Source organism: Lagopus leucura, unplaced genomic scaffold (genome assembly GCF_019238085.1).
Source record: "Lagopus leucura isolate 7727_CA_CO unplaced genomic scaffold, USGS_WTPT01 Super-Scaffold_741, whole genome shotgun sequence".
Taxonomy (NCBI): Eukaryota; Metazoa; Chordata; class Aves; order Galliformes; family Phasianidae; genus Lagopus; species Lagopus leucura.
Genome location: NW_024962256.1, coordinates 9,145,201 through 9,158,513, shown reverse-complemented (window position 1 = coordinate 9,158,513; position 13,313 = coordinate 9,145,201). Strand labels below are relative to the sequence as shown.

Genomic DNA, 13,313 nt, shown 5'->3' with positions numbered 1-13,313 from the left:
AGTTATTGAAGAAGTAAAGTTGTGTTTCATTCTAAGAAGAGACGGTCCATGCTGTAAATGCTGGCCAATAATTATTGCATCCATAAAGAAAAAGTCAGTCTGGCATTAGTGTCAGTCTTTATTTGTGGGTCTCTTCAAGGTACACCTGTACCCTGCGTGGTGTATTTACATTCAGCTTACAGACCTACAAATAAACACCAAATACATGGAGAACAACACTTCAGAATCACCTCAGGTGATGAGGAGGGGAGCAGTGTTAACCCATCTGAGCAGCCCATTCCTGGCCATTCTCTGAACTGCAGGAACACGGATGGTGAGGCCACGACTCGGGAGGAGCAGCGAAGAAGGCCAGCAGCTCCTCAGTTAGTTCTTACCTCTTGAGCAGAAAGGAAGTGAATGTGCAATAGTTTCCTCTCGCTATCCACCAAGGGTAGAAACGTAACAGTAACGTCGTCGTCAGTGTTCAAGTTAGCACCAGCACCTCGATTGCCATACCCATCGTTCTCCATGGCAACCAGAGCAGAGAAATGGCCCCTCGTGTAGCCCAGAGCAATAGGACTTTTCCAACAAAAACTCTGTTCCCATAACAAAGGCAGATACACACCTACAAACACGGAGAAGAAAGGATGAGACTCAGATCAAGTTCCACATGCAGCTCTTTCGCTGCAAAGCTTGTTGGTTTGGTGGCCCTGCTCAGCAGAGCCGATTCACTGTAACTGAGGTGGCACCTGGTCTGGAGCTGCAATGGCACGAGGTGAGGCAGAAGCCATCAGCAGCTCCACCAGTGCCACATCACTGCCCCCCTACAGTCTATGCTGTCGTACAGCGATGAACAAAAGCAAGGTTAGGAAAGCAGTCTTACATAGGCTTCTTTTGTGTGTAAAGATTTGTATACAAGATATATGAAGACTCAAATCGCAGAAATAAAAGCTACAGTTATGTCTATTTTTATCAGAACAAGAACCCTGCATCTGCTTGCAGCCTGTTATTGAGAGAATGCACTGCATTAAGCATCATTCAGCATCTAAGCATGCAGCCCATTCCAGAGGCAGCCCAACTTCTCATCAGCATCGTACAAATAAATGAACCCACAGCAATTATGCATCTCGAGTCTCCAAAATAAACAAGAGCGACCACCAGAACCTGACACTGCTTTGCTCGCTTTTGGAAAAAGGAAGAGAAAAAAAATCACTGATGGCACAGGTTCCAAATGGAATTGCAGTTTTTCTCCCTTCCTTTTTTAGCAATAAAGAGAGTAATTCGCTTGAGGAGCAGCAAGCCTCAAAACAAAAGCAGAACCCTTTTCTAGGAAGAAAAAAATGGTTCTTGGTGCGTTCTGCTGCAAGACAACTTCAGCAAAAGCAGCCCTTACCTTGTGACAGTTTAAAAATAGCCGTGCATAAACTTCAGTGCACATGTAGCATAGCAACCTTTCATAGTACAGCTGCTGCCAGCAAGTTAGGGACTGACGCTGCAGCAAAACAAGGCACTGGGTTCCTCCTCTAACATCCATGGGCACTGCAGGGCAGCGGTAGCATGGAAACCTGAGGCAGGGGGGTGTTTTGGGGGGGTTTATTTAAGCTTAAAACTCATCTTTTCTACAAGAAAAAATTAAGTTCTCAGCATTTGGCCCTCTCCCACTTCTTGCATTCTTTCATTGGAAAAATATAAAAATAAAAAAAATCAAGAAAAACCTGAAAGAACTGGAACGACTCACAGACAAGAGTCACAACTTTATTACCAAGTCCAGATTCGAGGAGGAATCTTTAGGAATGTCTTAGCTCTGTGTTCATCCCGTTCTCCAAGTCTCATACAACTCCCTGCTAAACCCAAAAGACGCAGAATGAGGGCTAAGTGTTAACCAGAGACATCTGAAGCACCAGCATTTGGGCAAGGAATGCTTATCCCAGCATCCTCAGGGTGAACGCTGATCTCCTCCCCAGGTTGCATCTATCAGACAAACCCACAGCACAGAGCAGGGGCTCACAGCTACCTGGGCAGCACCCACAACATTTCATTTCTCCAACCCCATCTGATAACACTTCAGTCACTTCTTCCCTGTTTAGTTCTGAAAGCTGTATATTTGTGACCAGGAGATGCTTAAGGTCAGGTGAACAGATCTGTTGCTGTCAGAGCCTAAATAATTAAAGAGGCATGAACTGCTGATTGCAATCTAGAGGTGACCAGAAGGCTGTGGGTTATGGGATTCACAGCAAGGTTGCCAGGTCAGAACAAGCAATTCCTGGAGAAAAAGAAGTCTGATCACCAAGGAGGGTTAGGGGCTGGATAGGAAGTTTAGATCAGTGTCCAGCGTGCTACAAACATGATGTTAAGAAAAGCATTTAAAGAAGTCTTTTCCACCTCTACTGTAAGCCACATAACTCCTCCTTTTTTTCGGTTAAAGTGATCTTAAACAGACAAGGGCTGTATATTGAGTCAGAACTCTGAGTATGCCTCAAAGCTTCTGAGAAAGGAGCACGTGCCAAGCAGAGCTCACAGGCACAGCAGAGTCTTGTACCGCTCACAGGGGACACATCTTGCTGGCCCATTGCTCTGCATGCAAGGGCTGAACATCCACTTGGTTTCAGCTGTGCTGCTGGCATTTAATTAGCAGACATTAACTACAAAAATGCAGCTGGACAGGGTGAGAAGTGACTGCAGGTAATTTGACACAGGAGTCCTGAGTTCACCTGCTGAGCATCCCTGGTGCAGCTCACAGCAAGCACAGCATTGCTCATCAACATCTGCCTGCATTCCTGGAAGCACACACTTAGCAAGAGGCTGCCCATGCACCTGGGTACCTCCTGGTTCACTGAGCAAAAACATTTCAGTGTGTTCAGGCCTTACACTTGCTTGCCTTAATGTCCAATTACAAAATGAAAACATTTGGCAACCACTCAGCCTTTAAGTCAGAAGCAACTAAAACCCCAGAGGACGGTGTCTATGTATGACTGACTGTTCTTTCCCAGCCTGTACTTCCATCACCTGAAATGAAACAAAGCTACAAAGAGTAACAGATTTTAAGCTCTCTACTTCCCTATTCCTGGTGCAAGATGTTTTGTCACTGCCCAAAACGTGCAAGCCACACAGCTTCCACAATTGTCTGAAGACTGTAAGCAGTTACAGCAGGTTACACATTAACTTCACCTGCAACTCTTCTTCAGTACGGACTGGCCACCTTCATTTTTGCTTACAAAGAGGCTCTAGATCTGGTTCAGGAAGTTCTCCACGAGGCTCTAAACAACCAAACAACACGTGCAGGTATAGACAGTGCTGGTTAGGAGTCAGGCAGAGATACACGAGCAAGGGAGATGAACCAAAGGAATGCCTTAACACCCTGTCAGTCACACAGCTGCAGGACTGGACACTTCTTTCCACATCTGTTATGTTTACTGCTGAGCATGTACAGATGCTTCCAATCCCCTCTTACGTTTTTAACCCTGCAAATAGGGAAATGCTGAAGTGTTACCATCTAATATGTTGGTGAGTCACCCAAAAACACTTGACTTCTAAAATAGAATATGGTTCTTAAGGAATCTACACACACCTAGGCAATATAGCACCATTACATTTATCTTCAAGATGGCTAGGCTGTTTGCCTAGAGTGCAAAAGCAGCAAGAATCCAACCCAGATAGCCAAAGCCACAGTACAGAAGCAGGCCAGTATTTACATCACACCCACGTTTCAGTCATTAACACCTCACAGCATCACAGAATGTAAGAACTGCCTTTCAACTTCATCATGGAATCTCCTTTTGCAGAAAATGATTGGCCTTATCTGTTGAGCAACATTTTGTAATCATGTGTAACCAAGTTACCTAATCTTACACCTCACACAACAGAGTGCCAGCAGAGTCCATGTGAAGAGAACTCCTCTTCCAGCTTCTGTGGCATGCATTCAAGCAAGCAGCCACTTCTTTAAGTACTAAAAGTCCTCCAACTTTATCATTCTCCTCCCTGCTTTTCATTTCTGCATCTTCCTTTACACACTGGCTTCATCTCTGGCTTTGAGGATAATTCCTCTTCACTTTTGTGAGGGCTGCTTCAATTCACCTGCTGCAGTGCTGCAGAACAAGGCACACCACTCTGTGCTGCAGAAGCAAATCCCACTGCTACTCTGCTGGGAAACCAGGCCAATACAAACAACGCAAACACCTTCAGCCCACCTCTCCACCATGTTTATGAAGCACGCTGTGGAGTCTCCTCCAGGAAATGCTAAGCACCATTTCATTTGAAATGAACATTCATAGCCACTAATAGCACAGACAGGAAGAATTTTAAGCCTGTGTCTTACAGCAGGATGAACCACACGACTTTCAGTTCGTTTCAGACAAATTACAGGCTAAGAGCACATTGAATGGAGGCAAAGATGTTTTCTTTTGAAACTGTGGTTATAGGCAGCATGCCCACCATACACTGAAGAACTGGAAGTTTTGAGTGGTTTGTTCTGTTCTTTTTAACAGCAGAAGAGTTTGCCTACAATGCAAATCCCCTTCCATCCAGTGGCTGGAGTCATTCTTTCAGTTTCCCCTACGACTTACAGCTGAGCATTAGTTAATACTGAATTTGAAAAAATACAGGCTTACCTTGGAAGCGGGTGTATCCTAACGTTTCTCCTCGGAAACTCTTATAATATTTTACTCCATAAACTATGATTGGTCTTCTAAGAATATGTGCAAGTACAAAAATGTGTGTCTGCTCCAAACTTGCTCCAGGCTGAAACAAAGACAATACAGGCAGTGTTTGAGAAAGAACTTATTCTCTCTGCTTTGGAATTTGAAAATTATTCTCCAAAAGGAGACAGAAAATGCTTGTAAGGGTTATCTAGAGAAAAAATGAAAGAGTGTAAGACTACTACATATCAGATGGAGATAAGCAGAACCACTTCAGCGTGCAAAGGAACTTAATCTGTCTGTAATAATTCTTCCTCCTATCTTCCAAATAACACATCTCATCCTTCAGTTAGCCATGAAGCACTGCAAAATATTTAGTCTAAAATAATTCGCTCATCTGGGGAAAGCTGAAGGTAAGTATCTTCTGATGACAGGAAAAGAGCACATCCAAATCAAACGGCAGGAAAACAGCTACAAATATCATGTGTATCATTCAAAAGGGGAGCTAAGAATGTTCCTGTGGTTGGAAGCTGACATTTACATTTACATTTACTGAAATGTAAATCTCATTTTGCAGGGGAGCTGCAAAGTATCAGTGTGCCAAAGTTTCACCAGTGTAACTCAGATGTGAGGGTACATTCTAGGTGTGTGATCACAAATCAGTTTACTCTACAGACTGTGCTTGAACACCAATGGAACCAGGCTTTTGCCACACCATACTGTCCAAAGGCAAGCTCAACAATTACATTTTTACATTCACTTGCCAGGAAGAGCCTGGCAATTATTCCTCAGCAATCATTTAATATTGCTGGCTTAAGAGGAATGTTTGTCTTTGCAACAGAAAAATCTCATTCCTCAAGAACAGTCTGAGTTCTGGAAATACCTTTTCAGAAAGATCAACATGCCCTTTCAAACAGCAAATTATTGAAGAATTTCTCTTACCTGGCTTGCAAGAGAGAGTATGAATGCCCAATCTTCCTGCCACTGTTCCTCTCGCAATGAGAAATGTAAACCAAAGCTTTGGGAATACCACGATTCCCAGTCTTTCCAGCGCGTGTAGAACCTAAAAAAATTGGGGGTAAGGGAGGAGGGAAAGAGAGAGAGAGGAAAAAAAGGTAAAGGTCACTGCATGCCTGGTAGCAGTACCAGCCCTTGTACTCCATTAACCCAAATCTGTAAGGAATGGGAGAGGAAAAAAGAGCATAAGGACAACATATCTATTTAGATCTGCATGAGACTCCGTTCTGCCAATCCTCATTTAAGAAATCACTGGGGATCACATACCTACAGCAAACACACCATAGTAGATACAAGCTCTTAAGAGACTCCTAGCTCATTTGATACATTTATAATAGCTTTTCTGAAGTCATATTTAGCCTTAACTGTTTTTAAGTGTTGATCTGCAGCAAACAAAACCAAGACATTCCATTTCATGTAAGGGAAGTTACCCATGCTTCTCATGCGAGCAACACAGATATTTTCTTCCTTAGCCACACCATGTGCCAATGAACACCAAAATATATCAGCTTAAAGCAGATTCTGCCTCCTAACCAGTCTATTTGATGTCAGCTTCTGATCCAGAAAGTAAGGTAATGATACACGGAAAAGGTGTAAAACTGCATGGAATTAAAAGCATCAAGTACAATATATATATGGAATATACATGGAATTAAAAGCAACAAGTACCAGATATATATATATTTAGAGTCCTAAAGCTTTAACTTCTATTAAAAACTTGCATTTTATATGCTAGTTTACTCTCAGTGTTTTTTCTTTCTTAATCATCACAAAGAAAACTGACTTACATATTCAGCAGCATATAATGACTTCTGAAACTTTATCTAAGAGAACCTGAGAGAAGTTGGATCCTATTGTGCTGCTTAACACAGCAAACAAAAGTCAACACATGAACTATGAAGTACTGTGAAAGTTTTCCTAGAGCAGCTTCTTGGGGTTAGCCATGTGGACAGAGACATCACCTCACAGAAGGCTCTTCTGGTAACCCTGTAGCAAGGCCTCAAGATCTTGATTTTGTTCAAGTTAACACAAGAGGAATGAATATATCTGTAAGCCAACTTACATTCTCCACCTAAAGCTAGCAACGGAATACAAAGAGGGAGAAATCAAAGTATCTGTCAGAGTAAACTGAAAAAAAAGTGAAGGTGTTCAGATGTCAGTGAAGGACAACTCTGGGAACTTCACTGTCAAGCTGTTTCTGAGCACCAGACTGTCTCAACCACACACCCTTGTTCAGCATTTGAACAAACGTATCAAAATAACAAACACTTGGATGTTCTGACTAAACTAAATTTGTTTTTAAGTACCTTTGTGAAGACTTTAGAGAGCAATTCCAGTAGATAAAAATGTATTATTGTTGAGACTTTGATTGCAGTTAGGAGCCTATTCCTTCAGCAACCACCATTAAAGCCAGAGACAGCAGCATCCCTTTGTAAGTGCTACATGTCCAGCCCAAGAAGTTTGGAGTTAATAGTAATCTTCCCACTCAACCCATGCAGCATGTATAGGGTGTGCAGAATGATTCTGGTGCAGCAGAATTTCACTGTGAGTTCTCAGAACCTCCATCTGGATTTTTTGAAAGGAATTATGACTCAAGCCTGATGTATTATCACCACAAAAATGCCAGCTGACTCTTCAAGAACTTCCACCCAGAGGCAGACCATGTCCTATTAAGGATGTCGTTCTGCAGAGGTTTGTCTTAGAACCAGTGCTAATTTTTTTAGCAACCAACCAGCAAATAAGATTACATAGACTGAAGGCAGGCAACAGCATTTAAACAACGATGGGGGGGCTTGTATTATATCTTAATCTGGTTTATATGGTCCTCATTGAAAGCACTGTTAAGTAAATGCAGAGGAGAATACAGCTTCTGCACAGAACATGAACTAAGAAGATTAACCAGACTTAATATATTCTAAATAACGAGCATTTTGTTTGACACAACAGTCAACAGAAGTCAGCACTTACAGTTTGAAAGACTGGTTTAAAACTCAATCATCTGCAGCGTGTGTTTAGATACCATGCTTTGTCCTGTTACCATAAAGAACAAAACCTGATCTATCATAAGTTGCTGTTCTGGCCTTAGTGGAACTGCCTGTGATGCCAGGGACATTCCTGCATGGTTGAGATGCACATTCCACTATAAACAATTCTCAAGTAGTGACAGAGCTCTTTGGGAGACAGGATCCCAGGAAAACAGCTTGAGAAGCGCCACATGACTGAATCCAGCTCTAGATACTAATTGTCTAAGTTTCTAAGCCAAAACAGCAAGTAGCTGGGAGCAGCAATCACAAAGTTTTCTTAGAGGTACCCCGAAAGCAGCCTTTGTTGCCTTCCTGAGAAAGGGGACAGGTTTCCTCCCTACCATGCCAGCTGACAGAGCTTCTCTTGTCCTCGATGACAAGAACATATGAAATCTAATCTCCTGTGTCTTATATTAGCCTTTATCAATGCCCTGCTTTAGTCCCACTGCACACTTGAGCTGGCACAGACCAGCCAGGCTCTGACTGCAAATATTTCTCTTCCAACAGTGGCAAAACACAGTACTGGATTAAAGAAGGCTGCCAGTGTAAAACAGCAAAAGTTAACTCAGGAAGATAAATCACTTCTACAGCCAAGTGACAGCACTAGCTAAGTGTCACCACAGTGCTTTACTGCCATTGCTTTAGCAGACAGCACAGGAACAAAAAGCAGTACCAAGTAAAGCTGCAACTAAGCAGATAGAATGAATACTGAGAGGTGTATATAGGAATCAAAGGCTATTTTTCAACATAATCTTCTGCAAACTATTTCCCAACAGCAGGGAGATGGAGCACATGCACAATTTACACTGCACGTACACAGAAATTGCAGTTTTAACTGTGGTCAGAACATGCTGACAAGCACACAGCACCAAGTATTTCACTTTGTTTTATGTGCTGCTGGGTGAAGATGGCAATCACTGACGTCAGGATGCCCAACTTCCCAGTGGCTTTGCATTTAAAAGAAGCTAGAACAGATCACCACGTGAATCACACTGACTCAACACTCTGGATCCACACAGTTGTGTTTATGTTGATTGGTTTTGCTTTGTTGGTTTTTTAAATACAGCTGTGAAAAGCCATCTGTAAGGGTGGCACAGGAACTAACTTACCAATGTGAGCAGTCATGTAAACTGTCGTGAAGGGCTTTCCGCAGCACTGAATCCTTGTCATAAATGCCCCAAGTGGCTTGCAGGACTGAATCGAGCAGGCAGTCCCCTGCAGTCCGATTCCAAAGTGCATATAATCTGCTGTCCAAGCGTGTACCCAATTCCAGTGACCAGTTGATAATAGGAGATTCCTCTTCGAGCTCTGTAACAAGAGGGGGTCTTGAAACCCAATTTGAAGTCTCAAACTGGACAGCATGTTAATAGCATAATCTCAATCTATTTACATGAACAAAGCTGTATTTTTGTCATACTACAAATACAGGTGAAGTACAGGAGCTAAAGGCACTTGCTTCCTTGGGCTATATATACTGTCAAGAAAGAAACATGTACACAAGCCTTAAAGAAACATCACATCAATTGCTTTAGGATCACTGCTGAAGCAGAAAAATTGTTAGGTTTTCTGTGAAGAGCTTAAAGCTTTAGCTGTAAAGCTTTAAAAACACCCAGAAAACTTTAATCCAGAAGATGCATTATGAACATAACTTTTAAGACTTCATTCCTACCCTGCCTCTTGGACAGAATGGAAATATGAAACAAAATTTCAGAGTGGATATTAACACAAAACAGAACTTCAGGCAACAAAGCAACATATGCACACAGATCTACTTTTTAAAACATATTTATTGAGATGAATATTCCTTAATGACAGGGAGAGAGAGACCAGTCAGGAGACTTTACCTTTCTGAACATCTCTATCAAGTACTTCATCAAATAGCTTTTCTTGGACTGTGGGCGGTAGGTCTTCAATATCTGGAGAAAAGGGAAGACAACATAAAAATCACTTATTACCTTACAAAGAGACTTTACCAGCTGTTATTCAGGAGAATATACTGCCTTTACCCTACCATCCCTCCTCTGAAAAAAGTAATTGTCACATCTACAGACTCTTGGAAGAAGAGATGCGGAAACACTCAACCAGGTTGTTCTAAGCAGCATTCTTGCAATGCTGCTGCTTTCTAAAGATTGGTACAATTTCCATCTACGCATTTTCTTATGTTTCATAGTACTTCCAATCTTCAGTAACTGCTTCCTGTAATAGAAGTCCTCTCACAGATCCTTTTGTTAAGAGGCAGGCAGCTGAATGACATCATCTTGACTGCAGCGCACCTCTAAACATTACTCATTAAGCACTACTGCTATAAACAGGTACAAATCTAAAAGGGTCTTAAAGGAAAGAACTGGAAACTGCCATAGCTATGAGACGCATCACATGAGAGTCCAGAAATATCTGAGCCCTGATCTTGGCACAGCCTTTCCTTACACGACTTGACTTTTCATCCATTTCCTCATGTCTGAAGAGGACCACACACTCACTTCACAAGACTGATGCACACACCAAAGTGTGCAAAACCAAGAATTAATTTGCAAATTCAGCTACTTGCTCTAACCTAAATTGTTAAAAAAATAAAAAACACAAGTAGGCTTTACTTTTGCTGGACACTACTGCTCTCAAAAAGTCAGCATACAGATCCCAAACAAGCAGTTCTCGACTAGGAGACAAAAAACAACCAGAAAGAAAAAAAAAGAAAATGAAGCAGCAATAAGAGCTGTAGAACTACCTGCAGGTAACGTGAACGTGACAAGGTCAGTCAGAAAATAGCAAGCAAAGTCTCCTTTCCGCTGATGAAGAGATGCAGCAATCTCACGACGGATTTGTTCCGTGACCTCTGGACACACCATGGCAGGAATGCACTTTGCTGCATGTTGTGACACCTGCAACATAAAGCAGCTATGCACTCAGTGTTGTTTCTAGTTAAGTATTGAGACTTCAGAGTGATAACCATCGGAGGAAAGTATTTTATTAGGAAGCGATGCAATGAAAGCTAAGTATTGGTGCTCTGAAAGATGCAACATACAGTCACATACCGTGAATTATCTTCAATTTAGCATGAAGCTGATAACAAGCCTGGTTAAAATTCACTTTGAATCACAGAAATGAATTAACAGACAACCGTTTCCAGCAGGAAAATGGAGGCAAAAATGTAACAGAGAGAAAGATACCTCAAAACTGATACATGAGCCCAGCCTACACTTTGCATTAAGCTTCACTACTATCACACAACAGTTTCCTATGGAGAGATTTCCCAAAAGCTATTAAGGTAACACACCTAAATGTCTCTGCATTCTAATTGGTGGCAGAAGGAGCTCATTCAGTGATGCATGGCAAGCAACATCGGGATCACTGGGTATGTAAACAAAGGTTTGTAAGACATTTGCACCAGTTAACACCTTAGCAAAAGAGGGCATACAGTGTAGCTCAAACACTATTAAATACTTCCACAAATGCCATGTTGAATAAATATTTCTAGCAGGTGAAACAAAAACAAACAGGCAGCATTTCAACAAGTTAGCTTTTGAAAGAAAAAGTTTAACTCCACTCACACAGATAACTCTGTGAGCCACACAGAAAGCACTGATATTAGCCATATAGAAGCATGCACGCTTTTCAGGACTTCTGTCCCATTTGTCTTGCTTTATTTACTGTTTAATTACTCAACCCCATGCATTCCATCAGTCTCCTGAGCTTCTTCTCAGCAGGGCACTCTTCTCAAGAATGCATGCTTCAAAATTGCAGTAAGCACCAAATTAGGGAGGCAGGCAGACTAGAGGCAGAGACAGAATAAAAACTGCTCTCATCAGGCAAGAAAACAAGTCTGAGATGACAAAAAAGATAAAGATGTGGGCCTTCTAAGAGGGAAGGATTACCAGAAGTGAGGTGCTCCACACAAAAACACTGAAGAAAATGGAATGTTCAAGAGCAAGGGGACAGAGGACCCAATGAGCCTACGCACTGGGGAAGAGTGGGAAAATGTCACCATACTGCAAAGCAAGGAATTTGCTTTTCTCCTACAAGAATCTCAGGGAAGAAAGAAAAGGGCAAATCATTGCCAGGTAGATGTATCTGTTAACAAAACTCTGAAAAATTAAGCTGTCATTGAGCTCACTGTTCTGCCCTCAGGGCATTTCCTCTCCCCCACCCAAAGCACAGGAAGCCCCACAATAGCTCACTTCCACCACCAGTGAGGTCAGAACTTTTGCCAGGACTGCACGATTAAATAGGAGAACCTCTACATCCTCAGGACCACCACATACATACAGCCTTACAGCAAACTCACCTCACAGGGAGAAGCAACAACAGAAGAAATGCAGCGATTCATATATTCTAACGTCAGTGTCAACCAGCAAATGAAGTTACATGTCACTGGCTGCAAACAATGGCACAGTTACATAAGGCTCCTATGCAGTCTGTGCAACAGCCCAAGCAGCTCACCTCTGTAAGTAGAATTGCTAGCATGTCTTGTCTCTGGAAGCGGATTGCCAGATGTACAAGTGTGTACCCCACATCAAAAGCAGACGGGCGATTCAGCAGGCGTACTTCATCAGCACTGAGCTGGCGGGCAATATCTCCTCCTGATGACTTGTAGGCCTCAACAGCAGCTAAGTCACCTTCTACAACTCCTGAAGAAAAGAATATTATTCATTCTAGATAGCAATTAGACCACTGTAGAGCAAGCTACCTTATGTGGCTTCTAAATATATATCTAACGTGAAGATCATTGCATACCAGCAAACATTCAGGTGACTTTATTTTTTTAAACAAGAAAAGAAACACATTCACACTTACCTCACCTCCTGGACTATTTCCACTACCCAAAATAGCTGGAAGGTGCGGCAGACTGAAATCCAGCTACCAAGAGGTGCTAAGGACCCTTCTGCTAGGAAACACCCAGCATAACATACCCACTTATTTGTTGAACTGTACTGAAGGAAGTTCATTCATTGATACTGCAGAGATTCCTCTACTGTACTTTTCCTTCTTCAAAACACATGACTAGACTTAAGAAATAGAATCACTAAAGCACTGTTCAAGTATGGTTTAGAACAGTGCTGAAAGAGGATACAGGACACAATTTCTCTTCAGCTCACTCTCTCTGCTACTGACTGGACCTACTTACCATTCAGTTATCTTTCTTTACTAATTAATAATAAAGAGAAACCACACACGTAGTGCATCAGCTCTGTGTTGCTTAGGTTTCTGAAGTGAGACAGGTGAAAAATCCCTGCTGTCTTTTGGAGTCCCCAGGATCCTAACTGCTGGACCACACTTCACATCATAACCATTCATGCAGAACACATTCCTCAGCTGCAATTAGCAGGATACAACATCAAGGTGTGGTGGTGTTATATTTAACAACACTGGTCCCAATTCAACACGTTACAGTCAAAGGCATCTTATTTTAGACAGCTCACATTGCTTTCTTACAAAGCACAGACTGAAGAAACAGAAAAGTAACCTTAAAGCCATTTTTAATAAAAGAATCATAGAATGGCCTGGGTTGCAAAGGAGCACAATGCTCATCCAGTTCCAACCCCTGCTGTGTGCAGGTCACCAACCAGCAGCCCAGGCTGCCCAGAGCCACATCCAGCCTGGCCTCCAATGCCTGCAGGGATGGGGCATCCACAGCCTCCTTGGGCAACCTGTGCCAGTGCCT

At 42.3% G+C, this 13,313-nt stretch overlaps 1 protein-coding gene across 2 annotated transcripts in view; it reads right to left on the bottom strand.

The window, feature by feature from the left end:
• ZRANB1 (zinc finger RANBP2-type containing 1) overlaps positions 1 to 13,313 on the bottom strand; it is a 37,031-nt gene that overhangs the window by 3,525 nt on the left and 20,193 nt on the right. For both annotated transcript variants that reach the window (XM_042863690.1, XM_042863691.1), the window contains exons 4-10: positions 12,092 to 12,279; positions 10,380 to 10,533; positions 9,499 to 9,570; positions 8,764 to 8,962; positions 5,556 to 5,676; positions 4,587 to 4,716; positions 375 to 604 (exon numbers count right to left, since the gene is read on the bottom strand). In XM_042863690.1, the coding sequence (XP_042719624.1) occupies positions 375 to 604; positions 4,587 to 4,716; positions 5,556 to 5,676; positions 8,764 to 8,962; positions 9,499 to 9,570; positions 10,380 to 10,533; positions 12,092 to 12,279 (1,094 nt within the window). The remainder of the gene's footprint in view (positions 1 to 374; positions 605 to 4,586; positions 4,717 to 5,555; positions 5,677 to 8,763; positions 8,963 to 9,498; positions 9,571 to 10,379; positions 10,534 to 12,091; positions 12,280 to 13,313) is intronic.